General features: G+C 43.0%; 1 protein-coding gene across 2 annotated transcripts; it reads right to left on the bottom strand.

The window, feature by feature from the left end:
- Positions 1 to 232: 232 nt before the first annotated feature.
- radil2a (Ras association and DIL domains 2a) lies at positions 233 to 24969 on the bottom strand. Of its 2 annotated transcripts, none has more exons than XM_072369102.1 (16): positions 24340 to 24969; positions 23125 to 23463; positions 22457 to 22692; positions 19570 to 19898; positions 16785 to 17480; positions 16603 to 16640; positions 15164 to 15333; positions 14968 to 15080; positions 11853 to 12072; positions 11364 to 11536; positions 8851 to 8995; positions 7628 to 7809; positions 7139 to 7517; positions 2104 to 2216; positions 1825 to 1964; positions 233 to 1735 (listed from the first exon to the last, which is right to left on the bottom strand). In XM_072369102.1, exons 1-16 carry the CDS (start codon positions 24465 to 24467, stop codon positions 1633 to 1635), a joined length of 3504 nt encoding a protein of 1167 aa, XP_072225203.1. In that variant the 5' UTR covers positions 24468 to 24969; the 3' UTR covers positions 233 to 1632. The 2 variants fall into 2 exon arrangements, with proteins under 2 accessions (XP_072225203.1, XP_072225204.1); XM_072369103.1 differs by having other exon boundaries at positions 7628 to 7806.

The raw sequence follows: 24969 nt of genomic DNA, 5'->3' as shown, positions 1-24969 counted from the left end.
CTGAGCTGTGCCCTGCTGGAGTCAGTGGAAAGTGCTTGGCTAGTGGAAACCACAGAGCAGCTATAAACGGCGGCCGCTAAAGCGTGCCATGCAGCCGACACACCCGGCAGCTTCCCTGCTGCTCCACCCAGCCGTGATTTTAGATCCAAACACGCCTCCAGCCCTGCTGCTGCAGTTTGCTCACAAACACTCACTGACGACAGGGCTGCAAAGTTTTCAAAGACAAAATAATATTTATTCAAAGGTTCAAAGATGCGGCGTAATATACACAAGACAAAACAATACTTTATGGGGACTTTAACACTGTTTACAAGTCGTGGTCGATGCAGCGGTTTTAGCTGCGCCAGCTGCTTCCAGATCAGTGAGATGTTTAAAGATGAGAGCAGCTTTCATTCATTTCAGGTTGGTGTTCAGCCAACAGTCTGAAGAGGAACATATTCATATGTACAGGGGAATATGTTTAATCTAAAAAAATAAACCAAAAACTGTTGTTCGTTTTTTAAATGTAGAAAAATACAGGCAGAGAAATGGGTATAGATTTGATTTGTGCTTTATGACATCACAACGGAAGAATTGAACCTGCAAATGAATCTACAATGACAAAAAGAAAATGGCTGCACTGTAATCGTCACGACTGCAGCTACCATGGTGACCAGAAATCTGAGAATCTGAGAAGATGAGAAATCTACTCCTCGGGCGTGCACATGGCGTTTATTGCCAGCCGTCATTTAACTTCTTCCTCTGATTTCAACCCATCAGTCACGAACAACCACAAAAGCACTCGAGCGATTCTTCTGTTCGTTGCCAGTCGTTGGGCTGCAACTTTGAACACAGAACGCGACTGTTCGAGTTTTCTTGTGTCGAAAAATAAATAAAATTCTACATATTCAGGTTATATATTTGTGATGAGTTGTGGTAATTCAGCCGTATACTGATGCTGATATTATAGTGTTCTGTTATATATTCAGATGTCAAAGCAGCAGGAAGATGATTTAGATGAAATGAAATAAATGAACACTTTGTAATGCTCTGAGATCTATAATGAAAATGATGGATTAAATAATGCCTCAACACCCACTTTTTTAACTTTACCGGCTTTCTCACAGACTAAATAAGAAGATAATGTAGATTTTTCTTCAATAGAATATATAGTTTCACAGTTTCAGACATTTAAGAATCAGTTTGTGAATAGTTTCAGGTAAAGCTGGGCATGTGTGATCCCAGAGCAGCTCGGTGATGCTCCTCACACAGAAAACTGGGTCCTCAGACGTAAACGCTCATCACCACAGACGCCTGTTTTCCCCTCGTTGTTTACGAGTACGGAGCGGAGTTCGTTTATAGGCCAGACAGAAGCAGCCACAGCAGAAAGGAGCTTCTAAAAACGTTGCCCTCGGTCTGCCAGAGAAATGCCGCAGTGTGTGTTTGGTTTTAGATCACGGTGGCTTTGGTTGACTGTCTCGAGGCCCTTTAAACACTAAAAAACAGCTCTGATCCACAGTTAGTTGGAAATAAAGAGCAGGAAGTGTGTTTCCTTTGGTTGGGGAATCCATCCTGTTCTGGAAGCAGCAGGAAGGATGAACCTCACGTCCTCCAGTATTCCCAATTGCACTTGATGGTTTAGCAGCTCTTCCTTCAGCATTTAGTGGTAGTTGAGGACTTGCTGCTTGTTTTTGAGTCCATCTTGGCAACCAGCAGCCTGAGAGAGTCTCCAGATGAGCGAATCAGCTCTCTTCCTCTGAAATGAAGAAGCGATGTGTCACCTCTGAAAGCAACAACGTTCCCAATGCTTTCACTCCTAAATGAACTGATTTCCTCTGTACTCACATGTTATATTCCATCCCCACCAGGCTGATGCCGTTCACAGCCAGGATTCGATCGCCTGTTCTCAGTTTTTGACACTGAGCCGCCGGAGAGTTGGGAACCACTGACTTCACGTAAACGCCGCTCATTTTCAGCGGTGTTTTCTATATAATGGAAAGACACGACAAAAACATTTCATTTTGAGGTACAGTTTACCATCTGATCGGATCGGTGTGTTCATGAACAGCTCTTTATCGGCTCATTTTAAACCACTGTGCCATGAATGCTGATCGCGTGCCGCACCGTTCCATCTACGAGCGCCAGCCCGAGACCATGAGGCCCTCTGTGGATCTCCACGATGAACACTTCCTCTCTGTCTTCTTGTGTTTCCGTCTTCCTCTCAGCGCCTCCACTCCCTGAACAAAGACACACAAACACAGCGGATCAAAGACGTGTTTGACCGATGAGAGGAGGGAAACGTTTGGAAGTCAGCTCCCACAGTGATGCAGCTGGGTCTGGTAAAACTATGGTAACAATCCAAGCCCCAGTAACATCATTAACACTGGACAAGATTGTTTATGTTGATTCTACTGCTGCTTCCTCTAAAAGTTGCCACATAAAGACACGTTTGCTTATATTTCTGCTCATAAAACAGTCATTAGCAGTCTTATTTAGTCCGATAACTACATGTATATGTTGTTAGTGGATGAAACAACTCAATAAATAAATGATGATAATAATAAGGAGAAGAATGTTCATGCTCCAGCTGGTCTGAGGTTATGTGCCTAAAACCTTTTTTCTGCTTTCATCACGGCCTATTCCAGGATGTACTGAGGAAGACTTTACGCAGAGATTCGACTCTCTACAAGATCTTTGTGAAAAATAAATCCTGTGACTCTGCAGAAGCTCATCGAAATGACGCCGCAGCGACAGAACATGTAACTGTCAAACATTTCAGAAGCTAACAGGAGTATATTTGTACATTTAAAGTGGTGCTACTGAGTGACTAACCCTCCAAAGCCCTCCTCTAAATAAATAAATGAACTTATATTAAATCTGAATCATCTGCAGGCGGGTGTGGAGTCAGCCTCTCTCATGTCCTCGGTCCTCGCGCATCAGCAGCAACAGTCGTCCCAACAAACCTGTTCCCACCCCAGCAGCTCCCTCAGTTTTTTCCCAACATGCAGCCCGTCTGCCCCCCCACGCGGGACCTGCCCCAAACAATGCAGCTGCCGATTAAGATTCCCCGCACCAACCCAGCTGTAAACTCCCATGACGGATCGGCCGCTGCTCTTTTCTCTCCTGACATCACCACCTCTCTGTAACTCCTCTGGACAGATTAAAGGATTACTTTGAAAATAACATTCGCCCGCGGGCCAGAAGCACAGAGGCAGCATGTAGCGGAGGCGTCCAACAAGACCGCTGCATGATGTTAACACCACCTGCGTCATTAGGTCACCTGTGAAGAGTCACGCTTATTAAGACACAGGATCATCATCCAACCGCTTGTGTTTCTCAGGGAAGAATGATGAGAAAATGCGTTTAACTTATAGTGTAATATTGGTGTAATACTGTTCATTTTACTCACTTAAAGTAGATTTAAGTTACTTTATCATAAGGTTAAGGTTTAATATCTTGTAGCAACAACAAAGTAATGTCTTTATCATTTATCCTGATAAAACAGTTAATAGTTTAAACTAATAAAACGACCACATTTTCTAAAGAGAGACAAACTTTTCCTACATGAGAGGCTGAAAGCAGGACATTCGTCACCAAACAATCAAATACCGCCTATTTATTTTCTGCTGATTAACTAAATGAACCAGTTATTTGAGAGGTGTACCTGCACAGTGTACGGCTTACACCGCGTAGAATCACCTGCTGCACGGGCAGAGACTGCCAGATGGCTTGGTTTCAGTGTAATCCTCCAGGCATTTAAGCAAATTGCTTTTAATAAAAAAAAGCATTGAGAGAAAACGCGAAACAACAAGAACCAATGAGAGTAAAGACACCTGATTAAGATCAACAAAATCCTGCAGCTTAAACTCGTGTAAGGGCGCACAGCCACGCAGGGGGCCTGTCATGGAGCGCATTAGTGTGGGGGTGAACCCCAAATCACATGGGACTAAAAGTAGTTTTGTTGGTCTGGCTCAGATCTGAGGGCTCGTTAAACACCACGGGGTGTCCTCTGCCCCGAATCCACTGCACAACTGCTTCAGAACAAAATGAGAATAATAATAATCATCATCATCAATAATCAATATTCATCATAAACACTGTGTCCTTGGATTTGTTCTGGCTTTTGCATGTATTTGGTCAGAGTTAAAGATGTTAGCTTTGGCTCATACAAACATGGGTGATGCTTAGTTTGCTGCTGCTGCTGCTGATAGCTGATGCTAACTACACCTCTTCTACTCTTCACCTCTGTACTCACTTATTTGTTTCTTACTGCAGCAAACATCATATATTTCTGTGTCTCTGTTTGCAGACAGAAGAATACATGTAAGTCAGAGTGGCACCTAAACAGAGAGCCAAATGTTCAGTAAATGGACAGATTACAAACATCTGCTGTGTGCATACAGCACAACAGCCTCGTTCATTTTTCCAAGCACAGATTTCACTGACTGAAAACAAATGTCTCAAAAGGACAGATGCCAACAAGATCCCAGCCTTGTTAAAATACCAGGTGACATGCATGGGTCGCTGCTACGTAATCACACACAGAACCAGCTGCCTACGCTGCTCGTTTTGGATGGCTTGGCTGCCCTCTGAAGAGGTGACATCATAAGGCACATGAACCACATTTATATACAGTTATCTAACACTGTGCTTCCCTTTCTGATCAGTGTGCTGACGGTCACTTTGAAAATAACTTCATAATTACATAAATATTACTTAATTACGTCTCAGAAATCACTCTCCAACTCCAACCTCATCTTTTTTCCAACTTCTGAGAGGACAGCGACAGCTTCATTGTGCATCACATACAGAATCTCCTCACTGTGGGAGGGATCAGCTGCTCAGTGACACAACATTGATGATGCACATGCTTTTATCCAAAGAAACATACAAGTGAGAACTGTGGAGGAGTACAGATCATTGAGAGCTACAGAGCTCATGTCCTATCAGCAGAGAAACAAAGATCAATCTATAAATCCACACTCGTGGCCAATATTCATTAATAATGAACACGACATGTGAAGCCGGACTTTCAAAGTGACTTCATGGAAAAAGGAAGTGTGAGACTTTGTTCATGCCTGCAGGTGTTGCTCCTCTCTGAACAACCAATCCTCTGCAGTGATTCCACATAACTGTACAGATATACAATAACCCGAAAACAGTGAGCTGAGCCGTATCGTACCATACGATACCATTCAGCTAAAAAACGAGATAGCGCCAGAAATGCTTTGTTACAGGTCCATAAACCATCACTGTACAGCCAGTTAAAGAATGAAATGATGATTTCATACAGGAAATGTTGCTCAAATGACTCATATTAACAGTAACCAAAGGAAAAAGGGAGGAACTATGTACAAAAATGTGTATTTCCTCTTTAGCGAAGGTTTGAAAAATGCTATTTGAGGGCAAACAAAAGGAGAAAAGTATGATGGTAACCAGTGATTAACTAAAAGTCTGCTGTCTGGATGTTAGTCAGTACAGTTGATCTTTACTGTTCAGTACTGAGTTATATGTTTTTTTCTGTGCTGTGAATGACTTCACTGCTGTGGGACACTTTAACTCACCGTGTCAACAACAATGTCCGTAATAAAGACTAAATCTGAGGACTGGGAAAGAAATTTCTCAGCTAATCTGTGGTTTAGGATGTTTGCTTCTGAAGGAAAAACCTTAATGTCCACCTGCTGCTGCTCCCCCTGGGCTCCCGTAGTTCAGCCCAGCCTCACTCCCACGTTTGCTTCTCACAGAGATGCAACAACATAACAGAAAGCAGGGAAAAATGAGCACAAATTGTCCCGCTAATGTCTCGTCTCTTTAAGTGAAACTTTGAATGAAGACTCCAAAACCTCCTCTTCCAGTGGACAGAAAGGTTTCATGCAGAGGGTCTGTCTTTTATTCTGTGTGCGTTGACCCATAACTGGAAATTAAAAGCAAATTATGTATCCTGTTATTATCGGGTGCTTCTAACATAGTAAAAAAATAGTCACCAGAAGATTGGACCAAGTTACAACAAATACACTTAACTTATTGGTTCGTCAGCTAACTGAAACCAACCAGCAGGGGGTGATTGAGATATTTTGACCTCACCTCTGGGAAGCTGTCACACTGTTCATCTTTATTTATAGTCTATGGGTGTAACACTGGTCATCAGGTCAGTCAAACACTGCCAGTAGAAACACAGTCTGGTTTCCATAGAAAGGTCCAACATTGGCTGAAACATGACTTCAGTGCAGGCTGCAGTATTTCAGTTTAGATTCCCTCACACAAAAAGCCTGAAATGTCCAAATTCCATTCTGAAGCATTGAGAGAAAACGCGAAACAACAAGAACCAATGAGAGTAAAGACACCTGATTCTGAAGCAGTCGGTTTTCTTATGACTCCCTCTCGTTCCCAAAGATGACCTCATGACGGAGGCGTCTATAAACAATAGGGGTGGGAGAGGAAGCGGCCTTTCCTTTGTGCAGAAACCCACCCTGTGCAGCCTTCCACTTGAAATTCCTGACCTGCAGAGTTAGTAAAAGATGAAGGGAGGAGGATGAAGGCGCTCTTTCTCTTTTAAGTTTGAGCACCTTTATGTGGACCTGGACCCGCCGGGGACAAATATGCAGCTGGTCCACAAGGTCAAGTCACTATATACTTTAATAGCTTCAGTTAGTAAGAGGAGGTACAGGAGTTCTGGGGAGGAATGAGCGCTGGTGACTTCATTCCAAAGTTAGTAACAGGGGAAGAGGTCTGAGATGTGAATCAAACAAGTGCAGCCATGAATAGGCCTTGCAGATGCTGTTGGTTTGTCATCTTGTGTGGTTTACTCTTTGTTTCTTGGTGCTGTGCACACTCTTGCGCTCCATTTTGCTGTAGTCAGGTTTCAGATAATGAGTTTCAGCTGTTACAGAGGCTTCAAAAGGCCACTTTTAGAAAATCTGTGATGCCAGGGAAAGAATTTACGTTTAAACTGTGGTGCAAACCTATAGTTTTGTTCTCATTCATTAACAGTGTCACCATTATTCATTTAGTTATTTTCCCATTGGTAGTGAGGCCTATGGCTTATACTTTCCCAGAAATTACCTCTGTCTTTAAATACCAGGACAATCAAACAAGATAAATATGAAAAACAAACATTTAGGAAGGCACCTGACAAAAACAGGTAAAGACAGTCAGTTACCTCTCCTTAACTGGCGGGCGCCCTCCTGCAGATCAGCCTCCAGCTCAGCCAGCTCCATACCTTGTGGGGTGTTGGGAGGGGTGAGCAGGCATGACGGGTCTAGTGCCAGGCTCTTGTGGTAGCCCATTTCAGCCCGTCCAGGGAGGGTGTTCTGCAGCTCCAGGCTCTTCAGCTTCTGTGCAAGGACTGCCTCACAGCTGCTCAGGTCACCATGAGATCCTCGGGCCTGCGCTGGTTCTGCAGGGGAGGTACAGTTGGGGTCTGCCTCAGGGCAGGCACAAGTAGAAGGTTCAGAGACCACCTGATGAGCAGGATCCTGCAGGACTCTTATGGAGGATGAGGTTACAGACTGGCTGTCTGTACTTGTCCCATTAGAGGCCTGAGTTTGGGCAATATGAGGTTAATCAATAACAGATGTACAACCATCAAATCTTCTCATTTCCTGACTTCCAATGGCCTTTACTCGTGCTGGTTCAGAGAGCTTGTTACCTGCTCTTCCACATCGCTTTCAGCTCGTGTTTCACTGCGGGAGAGATGGCGAATGAACTCCTGCAGATGAGCGAGCTGTTCAAAGAGAGTCAGCTCCACGATAGGTTTGCCCAGCTCCAGGTGGAACGAGCTGCTGGGCAGGATGAGCGGCGGGTGGTTGTCGAAGCTCTCCAAGATGTCTGCTGCAGAGAGGAGACATAGACTGTTTTCATCCATCACAACCAGCCCGACTCTCAGTTTGCCTCCCTAATGAAATTCAAGCCCACACATTTAGAAAAGCTGCTGTGTTTGGATTAACGGCTTATTAAGGCCAGTAAATTAAGACTGGATCCAGATCAGTTTCTCGTGTTTCGTCCAGCAGGGAGCAGCCTATGTGAGTGAGATAATGGGTGAAAACACGTGACAGCAAGATGGCGGCTGTCCCGCTGGGAGAGGTAACTTTGGACTGAAGCTGATTGGTGGAGACAGGCTCACAGGAAAGGATTACTTTAGAGGAATACTCACAGTACGTCCACATTAAGCTGATTAATTTGCAAACGTTCTCCCCCCTCCTCTGTTTTTTAGCTCTTCATTTTTGTTATTCCCTTGAAGACTCTGAGCTCACAAAGACATTTTAAATCTTAAAATACAACTTTGGTCTGTATTCAGACTGTGATATAATTTAATAGCTTAAAAAACCTTTATAGAGCCTAACAGACACAAGTAAGCAGCATCTTTCAACTGTGAAACTTAATAACAAACTGTGGAGAATCATCCTAAATACAAAACAGCATCTAGCACAGCCAAGGCTGAGCTTTCATCAGCTTGTTCTCTTTTTATCATCCTGTTATTAAACTTGATGCAGTCCCTGTTATCTGTCATGAAGTCATGTTCAGTCAAGCAAGCTGACGGTCAAGTTTGAACACGCATGTTACACAATAGGTTGTTCTGAGGAGAACCAAGGAGACTGGTTACCGCAGTTTACTGTAAACAAGGTCATCCTGAGGAGAGAACGGCTCAGAACAACACGTTCAGGGAGCCTTTCTCTGTATTCAAATGTTGCTTTGATTCATTTTCATTGGTCTGACTGTCATTGAGTTTTCACAATATTCATCTTTAGTTTTGATATAATCAAAGACAAACAAACACAAACCAACCAAAGACAGCAGATTATGACAGAGACAGTGGTCTTTTTCTAATTTGTTCAGAAAACCAGCCACACGATTGACTGCAACCCAACTCACCTGTCCTGATGGCGCCCTCCGCATCACTCGGCGATGGGCTCCATCCGCTGGGGCAGGCCTTCCCAGCGCTGTACTCACTCAGCATGTGGTGAAGCTGGGCAGGTTTCAGAGCAGCAAACTCAGTCCTGAGAGAAGCCCAGGACGCCTGGATGAACATTTAACAACAAAGAGAACACAGAACACTGAGAAACACGAAGCAAGCTAATTCTGAACCCCATCGCAGACTTAAAACGCGGGTCTGTGAAAACACTTCACTGCTGATTTAGCTTTAAGAATGAGCCACTGAAGCTCTTTGAAGTCTCTGTGAGAAAGACAGTGTCAGAAACAAGTATTTTCCCATGATGCTCGTTTTCCCATAAGCTAGCAGTAATTTACTAATTTACATGTAAAGTATTCAAACCAGTTATGGGATGAATAAACAGTTTTTGTCTCTGTCGTCGCGTTGGCCGGATGTGGTAACAAAGCCTCGTGGGAAATTTTCTCACACCGAACGTAATGGCGGTGATTACAGCGGCACTTTGCGCGTCAGTCAGAGCTCACTGCAGCTTGTCCTGTGTTTTTTGCTCACTGTAATCAAAGATACGTGCTGAAACACCATCCATGTTCTGTGCACCGTGAGAAGCCCCATCTTTTCCATCGCTCTCCATTCAGGTTGCTGTGAAACTCCTCATCATGACATATGATTATTGTCTTACATCAGCTCTCGCACAACCATTTCTAGACAATATTTGATCTTATGATGACTGTGGAGAGTAGATCAGCGATAAGGAAACAGGTGGGTCACTTGCCAGCACCATTCATGTGATTATTGCAACACAAACATTACAAACACAACTTAGTTCATTCAGTATGTTTTCAGTTGAATAGGAGGAAGTCAGACTTTACCCAGACTTGCCGGGGCCAAAGCACAAAACTACAAGATGGATGTAGTTGGGTCCCTGTCGTCCTCTTAAAACACACACGGAGCCCACCAGAAGGTTAAGTTTAAACTCTGCTTCTAAACAACAGAAACTCTTGTTTGTTATGTCTGAGATTTAAAGTTTGGCAGCCATATTCTCCTAAAATATCCCCTCATGTTGTGTATGTTCCAAACTGCTGGCAAAACAAGGACGCCACATCCCTCTGGTGTAATTTACAACTGCGCCAGCGAGTAATTTCAGCTCTTAGAAGCCCACAGCCACAGATGGAAAAATAAAAATCTGTCGAGGGTGTGTGCTGTTCTGTAGCGGCCACAAAGTGACCTCATGCCAGGGCAGGGATATAAAAAAAACAGCAGCCTCTTAGCAACCATCCTGTTCCACAAAGAGACGAGACAGAGCCCTCAGCAGCTGAGCTGGTGCAGAGTGTTATGATTGTGAGTCACACAGTAAAAACAGGTGTCATACTCACAGTGTGGAACTAAGCCTCATACTTAACCCAGTTCCTCACAAGAAAGAAGAACCTTCTTACACATAAACTTCAGTCAACTGCTGTATAATACAACACACTCACCCACACCATCTTTCTGTTCTTAAGTAATGTCCCTCTGACTTACAGTAATCCCTCAGTGTTGCACACTCCACATCAGCTAAATAAATCCATTACCTAAACCCATCTGTCTTGTAGGGCTGATAAAGACTCACACGCAAGCTTTGATCTGAAAGCCTCGTGTGGAATGCCATAACAAAAAACACATCCAGGGGTTAAATAAAGTACATGTGTGCAGCCAACAGTAGCATATGCCTACTTCAGGTGCTGTAAATCTGTGACTCAGTTCAAGCTTTGTAGTTTTGTTGGTCTGCATGACCTGTTGAATAAGATCTTCGCTTCACACCTGGGTTTTTTCCCTCCATTACGACAGTGTTTAATAACAAGTCAAGTGTGACGCTTCCTTCTGTAAAGAGTAAATAAGATCTGAATGGATAACTAAGAGAACGTTGGCAAGCTTCTGAACACAAGCACGAACAAATATAAACTGTGTGCTTTTATGTTAAGTGTTGTCGTGTGTAATTCCTGAACATACTCTGAATCGCAGGATATAAAAAACTTCAAGATGCTTTTACTGTAACAACTGGATTTGTCATTTATGCTCTTGAATAAAAATGAATAGGGTTTGAGCTGGTAATAGGTTACATATTAGTCCCGCTAACAGTACAGACACAGGTCTGAAGTAATGGCCACACCTTGGTTAAAACCCTGATGTCATGATTTGAACAGTTGGTTGTATTTACTACCTCTGCTCCTGGCGGCTGTTTCCTTGTTCTTTAAGGGTACTATAACCATAAACCAGTAACTTGCCTCCACATCCAATATTCTCTCATAAGAATTCATGGTTATCACAAGGTGAAGAAAAGAGTTACATTTCTGTATGGGAAGTTTCACACCTAATGCATAAACATCCAATACTAGATTAGTTGTACTGACACCTTGAAGTCAATGAAAACACTCAGAATGACGTAACTGAGACTTGGCTGAGGAGGCTACACCCGGCGGCGGTAAGACAAACAGGAAAGGAGAAACGGATGTCCTCTGACCTGCAGCAGGGTTTCCTTAGGAGTGGCCAGCAGATTGACAGCAGCGGAGAGCTTCTGGAAAAACTCGGTGGCCAGATCAGCCAGACCAATGCTCTGGATCCAGTCCAACAGCAGGTCCAGATTGGCCCGGATCTGCACACCACGAGACCACTGATAGAACCCAGCGACAGATCCTGGAAGGTAAATCTTAAATTAGAGAAGCGTCTTATATAGCAGATATTCTATCTGCAGGCTATAGCTTTACAGACACGTTAGGTTTATCTGTACGGCACTTTTCATCAGGGATTAATTAACACAACACAAATACTACAGAGGAGGCTCATGGGAATGTCAGCTTTGCAGGGACATAAACAGCAATTTGTCCAATAGCTGCTGAGATATTTCAACCCCATTTAATGGTTGAGTGAGATGAAAATTTCAACAAATGTCCGTGAACGTCCATAATAAAGGTAAACATCTTGATGTTGGATGGTTGAGCTGGGATTTTACCTCTCTCCATGAGGGCGTTGAACAGTGACGCGTTGATGAAGAAGAACAGGTATGCACAGAGTTGTAAGGAGATGTCTGGGTGAACCTGGAAGGCCGTGAGAAGCTTCAGTGCCTCCTTCAGCACCTCCAGGATGCCACTGAGCCCGTCGGGCACTCGCAGCTGCCCGCTCTCTGAGAACGGGTTCCCATCCAGCAGACCAGACAGGGCCGAATACATGCTCTGTGGGAACAGGAGGCGGCTTTTCATACTGCTGCAGGATGCTGCACAAAGAGGACCTCTGCAATCTAAAATGGCCTCTTCTACTACCACCACTGCAAGTGCAACATGGGGATCAAGCATTAATAATATATAATACATAGACACAGCTTTTTCTGGCATGATCCCTGGTTTTATACAATGCAGTAAATGTTAGAGGCACAGAAATGGTGCTCCTGAGAACAGAACGTGATGACATAGTGTTTCAGAGAGCGAGGCGTTCACAGAGGATACAGGAAACCTTTCAGAAAAGTTTGTTTCACCACACAATGGCCACCTTTGGTGAAGGAATGATGCTTTCATGTAGTTACACTTTAATTTGTTTAATTTCAGTTGCTAAAAAATGAAAGTAAGTAGTTACGTTAACCTCTATGTGCTCATTTGAGCTACGATCAGGTTGACGGGGCCTTGTGACTGACATCACTGACTGCATCCACTGACGTTTAACCATAAACTCTCAATGTCATTGTGTAAGAGTTGATAGTTACTGGTCAACAGAGGTTATGTAGTGTCGCCTTCATGGACATTAGTGGTTATCTTAATGATGAGTTTCTGCCTTGTAAAGATCACTGGTGTCAGCATTTGGCTCATGTTACGAGTGGGAGGTTTTTAAAACAGCCAACATATCATTAAGGATAATGAAAGACTCATTTAATGTGCGAGTGCTATTCTGTCAGTTGTTTCAGCTTCGTATACACAACAGAAAGATAAAACAAAGTGCTGCAAACAGTGAAGAATCACCTGGGGAGCTGTTTTATTGAACGCCCTCTTACTGTCAGCTCTTTTCACTTCATCGTCTGACACAGCTCTGCCATTGTCTCACATCTGTGACATCAACCCCTGGGTCCACACACACAACCCTCGCTGACACACTATGACTAAGATAATGTCTTCGGACAAACTGAAAAAGGCCACAAGGTCAGAAATACCCCACATGCCTGAGGCTGTAGGTCAGCTGATGGTTTACAGTGAAGCTCAGCAGGTGTTATCATGGAAGCCGAATGCTGACAGACAGCAGATGGTGGAGGATTTTTATAGACAGAGAAACTATGAACGTGACTTTCTTTTTTGCTATTCGGGAACCCAGTTTCATTTCTGTTATCATAAAAAGTCTAGCTAGAGAAATAAGAAGTTAGGGAATGACTCCTCCTCCCTTGCTTTCCTCTTTTGGGTGTTTGTCCGATGACAGTTTGTCGTCTGCAGGAAACAGAGTGCAGCCCATAGCTGCCAATCCTCCCTTTATTTTAATCAGAATGTTACCACCAGGAAGCCCAAACAGTATAAATAAGAGAGAAATCACAGCACATGTCACCGTTGTGAATAAAACTGGAGTTTAGAGTAACCAACAAATGACTGACAAACAGAGGGAGAAGACCGAATGACGCATGAATGAAACTGCTATTTTGTTCAGTTATTACATGTTTTGCTGCAAAATCATCAGAATTATCTGTGAGTATTCACAACAACAGAACAGACTGTTCCTGCTTCCTTCCCCACCTTCCTTGAACAGTCACTGTGCAGGGTGCTGGTGCTCCTGCAGCCACGAATACCCGCTACGTCCCACATGTTTAAGACTAATAAAAACACTGCTGTCTGGTTTGGGTTCTAACAAAGAAAGACAGTTATTTACGGTTTAAAAGAATACTTATTAACAACTTTTTGAGTTGCTTCCAAATTAGTTGTGATGTATTAAAGTCAGATTTATGTAGAACACTTTCATTTCATTGATAAATAATGCACCTAAATCACTTTTCAAAGCAAAGACCAAACATTAAACCGTAAATCAAACGCATTTTGGAGACTCAACATGTCTGAGCTGTGATGCCGGCGGTTATTTGGTACAAACCAGATGGTCTTAATGAGCAGCTTCAACATTGGAAAGTCACATAAATTCAGCTTGGGAGTGTCCTTTTCAGGCTGTAAAACAGCCGACATCCACATGCGCTAAAGCAAACTCAGATGAATCTTCAGACTTTGAAAGGTTTAAATCAAAGTGAGTGTCCAGATCAAGCAGTGTCCAAGTTTTTGTACAATAAGCACATTCAACATACTGTAAATCAGTCTCTCCCACTTCTTTATCCTGTGGAGTTCTTCCATTTTAGGTCCATTTCAGTGCCGTTAGATTTCCTCACTGGCACGGCTAAAGTTAAAGATACAGTGTTGACTCATCTGTACATCCTCCCACTGACTGATGCTTCAGTCATCGAGGCTACCCTGACTGATATGACTGAGATGAGCAAAACATCAGGAATGCTGCACAGCTGGGCTAAAACGCCTCCTGGAGCTTAACCATACAATCTTGCTGCTGTATCAAGCATTCCCAAAAGCTCAAACAACATAAAACTGAACATTAGGGAGAACTTTTGGATCAGACTGCGTTAGTTTTGGTTGATAAACCTAATAAACAAAGTCACAGTAACACATTGGAATTTGAAGGCAATTTCTTTAGTGTCTTAATAGTTTATCCATAATTCACAGTGAGCTTAGCTGCCGCTTTGGTCAACACTGGTTGAAATGTCTGACAGTAAAAGGTCTTCAGATGTTCACATCATGGTTCTCATCAAACCGAACATTTTGTTATTCAAACCGCTGCAACCCCGAGATACAAGATTGTGAGTGTTTATACTTCAGTGAGTGGAAAAGACGCCCCGCTCACTATCTCACGGGCCTTTCCTGACTTAGAGTTTGTGTTTCCATTCAGTTATTGTGTTTTCTGTCTGGAATATGCTCAGTGAAAACAGAATATTGTGTTTACACAGTCCGGTTTCCTGCTTCGTGTGTGAAAGACACTCAGGTTTCACAGGTCAAAAGGGATGCCATTATAATGTGAAGACCTTATGCTTGTGTGTGAGAGCTAACCTTTGTTAGATAGTAGACAGACTGCTGGAAGGTAAACATGATTACTTCCTCCAGGACCGTCATGGCTTCCTCACAGGCTGTTCGAGTGGATGACATCTCAGAGGCCAGCAGACCTGAGAAAACACAAAAGCACGTCTCGATAAACCACACACGCAGCAGGTCTGAGAACTGGGAGCATGACGGACACAATAAACACCTTTGTCGTCCTGATCCTGCCTCCAGGGCAGCAGCTGAGGCACCTCATGCTGGATGAAGTGCAGCAGTTCGATAGAGTTGGCCATCCACTGCACCAGCGGCTGCAGACCTGGGATCAGCTCATCCATGCTGAGCAGCCGAAGATGCTCAGGCTGTCCGTCACCGGATCTCCTGATGAGACCAATGACAGATTAGTGCTGAAAAACAATGTTTTCTGGCAGATCTTTCACCTGCAAGTCCTTCAAATCACAGTTTACTCTGTGTTTGGAAAAAAAACATTTAAATGCAGGAAGCTTTAATGAGAGTTTTAAGTCCACAGCTGTGTTTGAGTTAACTTAAATGATTGATAACCAGTCATCTCAAATCTCTTCTCATTATCATTTAAGCTCTTCTGATCTCCAAGCCTCACTGCTGTTGATGTTGCTGTACATTTACAGTGTGTTACAGCAGGAAATAACTAGCAGGCTGCAGTGTGGCTGATGATTAGTTGATCAGTCGTTCAGTCGAATAAAAAGAAAAATAATCTGCGACTACTCGGACAATCAATCAACGATTTCTGTCTTTTTCACTTTTAAAGACCATAAATTTGTCAACAATCTACAAACCAAACTTAAAATCGTGCTGTTCAATATCATCTAAACACAAAAAATCCTTTTTGATAATGTATGAGTCATAAATCTGACTTCTGTCAGATGGCTTATTTTGGTAAAAGAGGACTCTTGTATAAATCTTGTATAAATAGCCTTCTTTAACCTAACTTCCTTTCTTATTTCAGCAAATCAGCAAAATGTTTCTTTCAGTAAAACACAGCAACCTCCCACTCAATCTTACAAAACCATGTTTTTTTTATCCTGCAACAGCAACTGACGATATTTAAACTCTGTAAAACTAAAATGATAAGCTCACTGACTGAAGTTTGAACAATTCAGATCATTTGAACAATTTATCTGCAGTCTTTATGTGTAGATTTGCTTCTTTTCTCTCTTAAATGCAGATACAGTTGTAAACTTTACTGTTGGATTCTGTGAGTATTTTCTTTGTACAGAAGCTACATTTAGCGGAAGTTGTTACATTTTTCTTTGGAAAGAATAACGCTGCATTACAGTTCCTTACAGTTTTCTCCAGTTAACTTTTACTGCGACCCAGAGAAGTTTGTTACCCATTAATGCCTTTTTTCACCTGCTGAGACCGACATAATGTACTCCTCTGATAGTGATGACACGGCACGCTTTGTAAGCCTTGAGGCCATGTGAAAACTCATGGCTTTATCTAGTTCACTGGAGAAGACAGAGTGGGAAATTGTGCCACTGCAAAATGTGGACGTAAGGGAGCTTGTTGTGCTCTGAAGAGGCAGATCTCTGTGGGTGGAATGTTATATACAGGCAGTAGCTGATCATTATCATATTTTTCTGGGACACTGTCAAAAGACTGAGGACTCACGTTTCTGGCTGGATTGCTGCAAGTTCCTTTGTCTTCTCCTGAAAAGTTAAAACACATGAATCAGATGTCAATTTCATGCATGCATTCTCAGTAAATATTTAATTACTTTTTATTTTCCGTCACACTCTGAGGAACATAGTGTTCAGTAAAGATGTGAACACCTGTCTTATTTGAGTTTTTACCCATGCAACAAGCTGGATCTGGCTGGCTATCCGGAGCAAAAGCTGCCTGAATTGTGTCAATTCGAATGTGGAAGCTGAGTGCTGGATGCAGAGGCTGAGCAGGAAAGCAGGTGTCAGCTTTGGTTCATTCCCACTGGGGTCCACCATGTCCAGAATCTCCTGCAGGACTCTTTCCTCCTGCTCCAGCGTGTAGCTTACTGAAGCCTCTGTGCCCTCGAGATCTCTCCAACGAGGAGGTGACAGCTTTCTCGGGAACCTTTTTGTGGCCACAGAAGAGCCACATGACAAACAAGAGGATGATGTCTTTGAGTCAGAGTTTGGACAAAGCCTGGTCATCCAAGGAGGTGTGTAGAGGGATCCTGTCGCACTGGTAGGATCCTTAAACATGAACAGATAATGTTTCCCCAGGCCAACCAAGTCTCCTGGAATCAGTTCTACCTCCTCTTTAAGAAGGAAACCATTTCTGGTCACTGGAGCACCGTGGAGGGGCTTCAGCATAGTCAAAGTCTTTTTGTGCTCCCCTGTGGAGGTTTGGTTATTAGGGTCCAGGCGTCTGACGCAGCAGTGCTGAGGCAACACGTCAGGAGCAAAAAGAAGGATGTCCACCTTCAACCTCTCCTCGTCTTCTCCGTTGCAGTGCTCCCTGCAGCAGCCAAAGATGGTGGTGGTCCCACTCATCAGGTAGATGACAAAATCCTGCAAAATGTTTCAAATTGAACTATAAATTAAAGGTGCAGAATATGTCATGTTAGCACAGACAAAACCAAAAGATACCCAGTTTATCACAACAAACAGAACTAACACAGAAAACATCTGATCATTTGGTTGATAAAGTGCTGGAAAAATGCTCCTGAAATGTTTGTTTTTACTCCAGCACAAGACAGGAAAAACAACCAATTTCCAGTGAAGAAGCTGGAAGCCATTGTTGTTTATATGTCCCGAATCATGGTTATGTTACAACCCCCCCTCTTTATTCAACATTTACCTTAAAACAAACACAGCCAGTCAATGTGTGGGATGGGATTGGATATATTGCATAACACTGGAAATGATTCAGCAGTGTGCATGACACCTGAATCAGGCTCAGCTGGTAAAAATACCACCTGTACTGGCAGCATGAGGTGAGACGAGAATGGAAGGGCTCAGGGTCACCACATTAAGACTATTAGTGAGGTCATGATAGCGTATCATCTGTGCTGGTCACATACACTATTATAGTTACCTGATTTAAACAAAAGACCTTTAGAGAAGTCCTATCTTATCTTGAACTGCTTGTTAGTCTTTTCTTATTAAAAATAATTCTACTAAAAGGCACCTGATGGACACATTTGCTGCTCAAATGTGAAGATTACCGGTTTTTCTCTCTTAAACTGCATGATAAACACAGTTCTGCTCCAGGGGACTTCAACAGGCATGTTTCACTCTGAATGTTAGATAGCAATGATTGAATAAAATAGTTAGCAACAGCCCTCTTTTGGGTGTTATCCTTCAGTTGACCTGCCATGACATGGTCTCAATAATAAGCACAAATATCAGCTTTCGGTTCCCGTTTTATGAGCAGTGAAACACCACAGAGCCGCCTTGTTTCTTTGCTTTGGCTTTGGGCTGACCTATTGTTAAGAGTAAGATTAGGCCTGCTGCAGCTCTCAGCAGGCAGCAGTGCTACCGGTATCCTGCACAGTCAGCAATCTCCACCAGCTGGGATGAAAACACAGCGAGAAAGAGCTTCCCGTTCCTGGGAATTAGCTGAGCTAAAGTCACACTCTGCCTCTCTGGTTTTGTATGAAATATGAGCTGTGTAAGCAAGGGATTCAACATTGGAGTCTAGGTAACAAGACATGATTTAAAAACTCCATCAAGTACACTGAAATGTTGATTACAGCACACATATGAGTGCTAATGCAACATCCTGAGGAGGCTGGTTAAGATCACCTGCTCCTAACACAGCTCTGTCGTTCACCTCAAGAGCTCATTCTGAGAAATCAGCATTGAAACATGGAGTGATTCCTCCCAATAAGTCCCGTTATAAAACTCAAAGGAGCCCGATTCTCTCACTCTGGGATTTTCTCCTTCAAGTTCTTAACATAATACGATCAATCCGATACTCTCGTGTCCTCTGTCTGCTAACACACTATCAGGAGAGCTGATGAGGTCTGAGCGAAGAGGAGGTTTAAATAAGAGATACATTAGAGAAACTGTTCATTTAAATATTCTAAAAATACCACGTAATTTGTTTACTGTCTATTAATATTAGTAAGTTCTTCCACTTAGACCATGAATAATATACTAAATTTCTCCAGTATTTTACATTTAACTTGAGTGCTTTTTACAAACAAAGTCTCTTAAATATTAATGTAATTCAAATAGCATGTCTATAATTTTCCAGTAATACATATTTGAGTGACGAGAATCGTCAAAACACATGGCTGAAGTAATCAAGACATATCAATAATTATGTTTCATGTTGCTTTGTTTGAAAAACTGACATACACCCACATGGAACACACTGTCAGTGTGGTGGGAACAGTCTGTGGATACGTCTGTAAAGACTCATCAGTCTGAGGCGAGCTTACAGATCTGTAAGGACATGAAATAAAAAAAACAGATACAGCTCACATCTAGAAGCTCACACCAGCTAATGTTTGGTATTTGTCTTAAGAGGATAATTCATTGTTTGTTAGAGCTCTCTTTGGTTCATTTTCTGTTTAAAAACCACTGACAAAACACCTGATTACATCATGTTCTTTATGTAATGTGAGAGATGATTAGATGAGCACGTGCTCACCTGTCTGTGACTGTAGCCCTGCAACAGGAGGAAGTAAGGGAAGTCGAAGGGTGGGTGGATGGAGTACTGCGTGGTGTTGTCATCGCTGCTCTCCGTCTCCTCCTTCTCCATACCGAGACACAGCACCTCCTTGTCGGCTTCGGCCTCAGGATCCTCTCTGAGCGTGCTCTGTTGGGCCCGGCTGGCCTCCTTCCCCATCGCAGACAGATCCATCTCACTCAGGCTCCTCCAGAACCCGAGTCCATCCACGTCCTCGCTGCTGCTGTCCACGAACAGGGAGGTCACTCTTGAGCGGCTCTTCTGCAGCTTACGAGCCTGAGCGTTGATGCCTGGGTTGACAAAGAAACAGCGTGTTACTGTCTATGACTGCACGGTACAGTTTATCATTTAAAACACCAATAATGAACTGATGCGTATTTATAATAATGGAGCCTTGGACACCTGAGACTGCGCTTTGTAGCAGCTAAAACATTGAAGGAAAAGAGTGAATTTCATGATCAGTTATTGCCTCTTCTGATCCCTGCATATGACAGCATCATGTTGCTAGTCTCCATTAATCAGCTAATTACCTAATATACAGAATGCCAAACAAATGCATAAAAAGAATGCAAAGAAACTATTGAAAATGAGCTGTTATCACTTGATGGGTTATTTTAGCTCTGGATCATCTAACGCCATCTACTTCAATGCCATGGAAAACAGAAACAGAAAAAGGAAAGCTTTTGTTCATAAGTCTATGTTTACAGTGATGAGAATTCCCCCTGAAATCAGTCTGGTAAACCAAACCGACCCCATCAAAATGGTCCGCTGCCTTGGCGCCAAGTCAAATGCAACATAACCAGAGGAAAACGTGGTAAATCTGCAGGGAAAGTGCGATGTGGCCACCTCTATCTGATACCAACAGCCGCCGTATCGACCTGACGTAACACAAACACCATTCAGCTCATTTGGAGCCATTAAGCACAGTGGAATGTCCAGAGAGCCGGGCTTCACGCCGGGCGCTCTGCTGCTCTTATCAGCTGTGGAAATGGGTGTTTTCCACATTGTTCAGCGCCGCTCTGACAGACTGGGCTCTGTGCCTAAAAACCCATGGAGGTAAAGGGCAGCTTCCCCCGGTCAATGGTCAATGAGAGGAGGATGAGGAGGGTGGATCAAGCACAACAGAGCCATGAGAACTGCAGCAGGGACTGACTGATAGAGGCCCCTGAATGGTGAAGTTTCGTGCTGCAGAGATTTTGCTAGCTGCTTTTTCCTGTTTAATATGCAATCTGTCCATGTTTGCCTCAAATGTCCTTCTATTGATGGCGGAACACAACATTACACAACATTATGAACTCTATAATAAAGTTAATCATTATTATGAACATTATAATACTCTGTGAGTTTGAATGGTAGATCTGTTATGCATCACAAATCATCTGACTATAAAGCCTGAGCCAAGCACAAAGACCGGCTCTGTTCTGTGGTAACAATAGCTGCTTATTAACAATAATAAAACCCACTAATTAACACATAACTTTTTTTCTGAATATTTCTGTTTTTATAGCAGCTCTATGACAACTTTTATACTGTCCTTGATCAAATGTGCACAGTCAGTGATTAATATAACTGAAACATTTAAAAGAAACCACAGAAAGAAAGAAGGCACCTGTTTTAAGGTGTGGGGTGACCCACTCACTGCACTGTGCCGCTCTCTTTCACAGGATCAGCTTCTTTTCAGACCAGCAATGCTCAATAACCACGTGTAACAAAACAGAAATTGTAATATCAAATTTCTGAAATCACCTCTTAGATGTCAGGGATATAAAACTAAAAACATGGTGGAGAGTTATTATCTCATCTCTCAACTTTATAACTGTAGACGAGAATGTGATGCTAATAGCAAAAGGAAAAAACAGAACAAAAGGTTCCAAGGTGCAGCCGATGCAGTGTGATTTTGACTTGAAGTTGGGTGGATATGAATATCAGGAGGCTGGGATATTCTACTCTGACTTTCAAGAGTCAACAACTCACTGAATGAGATATTTTCAAACCTGGAGGGCACCAAACAAATACAATATGTACCTTTTAAAACTAATTCAAAGCAATAAAAATGGCAATGATATCGTACACAAGAAGCTATTCTACCACAGGAAGTTTTTACCAAGAAACAGGGACTTCTGGAGGGTCATTTGTTGGCACCACAGTGACCAGAGGCTGAACAAAGTAAAGATAATTTACCCAAAATGGGCTTAATTAGGAGGTATCACTTTTGAGAGTACCCAGTGCTGTCAGGGTGGGGCTTATGGACCTACTCTTGCTGCCTTTCTGTCATATCACAATTGATCAAGTATGCCGATTCCAACAAATTGCACCCTAAAAAATATAGATAATAATAATAATTACCAATAATCACTGTAATCTAATACAAAATTACACTCTTCTCCAAGCCAGTGTGAACAAAGCAGCGTGTTGACGAGGACCACAGCAAGAAGTGAGCTGCGATAGACAGAATAACACAGCAGTGAGAGGCCATTTTCTGGCTGCTAGGAGCTCGGTGGGAAGAGCTGCCCGGTGCCTTGATGCTTCACAGGGACCTGATGGGCCCTTGAAATAAAACAAAGATAAGAGCCGGGTTGCTCGGACCCCCTCTATCCCTCACTGCAGCTTTTGTTTCCTCCTGACCTCTCTCACATGCTTGCCATCTCCCCTGTTTTAGCTGGTGATAAGCTGGACAATGAAAGCTGTTAGGCCGCAGTAAGAGACCAGGATAAAGCCTCCCCGTGCAGAGACTGAGTGATTGATTACCCAGGCGGAAGGAAGGTAGGGTCACTGAGTTTTTGCATCTCTGAACAAGGCACAGTCCTGGATTTTTGAAGATGAAAATGCATGCAGGTGGCATGCGTACCTGCAGTGATTGTGTCTCTATCCTTCAAACTCTGCTCTTCCACACTTGTTCGCAGCTGGATTTCAAATCGTCTGGAGAAGCCTTCCTTGGGTTTCCACAGTGACTGCAGCATGAGGGGCCTCTCGTTGTCGCCCACAACTCTGAAGCACTCCCTCCTCCACTGGTTATCAGCACCCGTCCGACCAATCACGTCACACAGCACATAGTCGTTGGCGTCTTCTTTTTCCAGACAGTACCTGAACGACAAAGGCCGAAATTCAGGCAGGAGGATTATGGGAGTGGGGGGAGCAGGATAAGTGCTCTTGGACTGAGTTTACTCTGTGGTTTTGGACCTTTTATACTTTCCTTTTAGGTAGTCATGAACAGCTATATTAGCATGACATGATTTAAAGAATTTTTGAAGATAGTGAAAAAACACTTTAAAGCACAGTTTTAGAGTCCTGTTTACAGTCACTAAAGTGATAAATGCAACAAATGTTTACATTTTAAAATCTAATTTAGACATTTGTGCTGTAAAAACAGCTAATAATTGAGCTCATAAATAGGCCAAGCTGTTGCAGAGGCATGCATTTTATGGCTAAAACTTTAAAGCTCGGAGGTGGTCGTACAAAACATACTGCACAGTATTCTTCTGCTAACAGTTAAATCTTGTTTTAGGCACCTCTCACCTCTCTAAAGCCTCCCTCACCAGCTCCTTTGCACTGGACTGAGTGGTGGCCAGCACACTCTTGTAGTGGGTCCCATGACAGATGTCGCTGCCGAAGATCTTCAGGATGCCCGGGACAGACATCTGGCTGGACAGCTCAGCCGGGTCGTCGGCAGCCTGGAGGTCTCCGGCCAGGCTCCCGCTGCCCCTCGTCTGGCCACGGTGGCTGCTGTCCCGCAGGTTGGGGCTGTGGTTGAAAACAGTCGAAAGCCTGTTGTTGTGGCGGCGGATTTTGCTCTTGGCCGGCTGCCGAACACCCACGCTCTCATTGGAGCGCACGTTGCTGTCAGATTTGTTGGACCTGAGAGGAGACAGAGGGGAGAATAATTAGACATACTGCACATGCACCACATAGGTGACCCCTGTCTATCCAGAGCCGCATTAAGTTTTCAGATATTTTCAATATTTTCAAGGCTGTCAGTGCTGACACTGATTTAAGCCTGCAACTTACTAGTATTTTTGCCACAGAAACAGAAAAAAAAAAACTAAACACAAGGAAAAGCAGGTTGTTTACTCATTTCATGAACCTGAAAGGAATTAAATGACAAAATAAGTGCAGATTAAGACCTCTAAAAATAACTAAAGCGATTACTTTAAGCATATCAAAAGCATCACACCAACAGACACAAACATTAATTTTCCTCTAATTTCTCCTTTTCCCTTTCTAATTTACCTCTCAAAACATATAATCAAGTGGAAAATATGTGTGAAGGAAAGAAAACTGTTTTATCTGCTGCTTAACTGGGTTTCCTCTCCACTACTTTTGACACATGAGATTTGAAACTTATAAACAACAACAACAACAAAAACAGACAAAGAAGACACAACATGGACTTGTATACAGCTGAAATAACATTTATAACATGTGCATTCCTTGTTTTTTATCAAACTTACAAAATAAGCAAGCAAAAAAAGGTCATTTTTACACTATCTCGTGGATGTAAGGAGGACTTTTCTGGCCACAAATGAGTGGATGTTGCTGTTTAAATATAAGGAATGACACATGTACGAAGAGGAAATTGTCCAGGTGGCATCGCTATTTGAGACGTTACCACTGTAATAAACCCTGAATACTTACAACAACACGGCAGTGCGTTACACTTTCAGTTTGATGTTTATATTCTAAAAACAGATGTAACACAAGTGCAAATATCCACTAAGTCACAGGCAAACTTACTGTACAGATCCATTGCTGGGTTTCCTTCCGAGTTTGGCGAGGCGCCTCTTCGGAGAGCGGATGAGTAAACCCACAGGGAAGTTCAGGGTTTGTTTATTTATGTGGCTGCTTCTCTCCTCCGAAATCATTTTCTGTTTTCAGCCTTTACATAAACACGACGAAACTACCAAGACAGGAGAGGTGACCACAACATAGCATTATGCGCAGCTTGCTAGCTAACTTAAAGGATGGGACATTTCCAGGACAAGAAGAGTTTTCCACGAGGAAAGTCCACTTTCACCGTCCAGAACAAATCACAACAAGCAGGGGAAACTCTCAAGTTGTGCCCCCGCATCCGTTAGTCAGAATTTACTTCCTTTATATCAACTGTTCACTCGGTGAGAAAAGTTTAAATTCCCTTAAAAGTTAAAGGACAACCAAAGGAGCGCCAGTAGACTCAAAAGCCTAAGACTTCTTGAGGATAAAATCCAAACTGAAATGAAGGCTCTGGAGAAAAATATGAGGAGGAGACACTCTCAGACGCAGTTTGTCCATTTCTGAGTGGAGAACGATGAAAACCCACGAAAGTAATAGCCCGGTCCATTCCGAGACCCGTTAACTCCAACAGGGAGCGCAGGGCGGACTGAATGA

The sequence above is a fragment of the Leuresthes tenuis genome, unplaced genomic scaffold (assembly GCF_036924035.1).
Source record: "Leuresthes tenuis unplaced genomic scaffold, fLeuTen1.0.hap1 SCAF_17, whole genome shotgun sequence".
Classification (NCBI taxonomy): Eukaryota; Metazoa; Chordata; class Actinopteri; order Atheriniformes; family Atherinopsidae; genus Leuresthes; species Leuresthes tenuis.
This window is presented reverse-complemented; position numbering and strand designations above follow the sequence as displayed.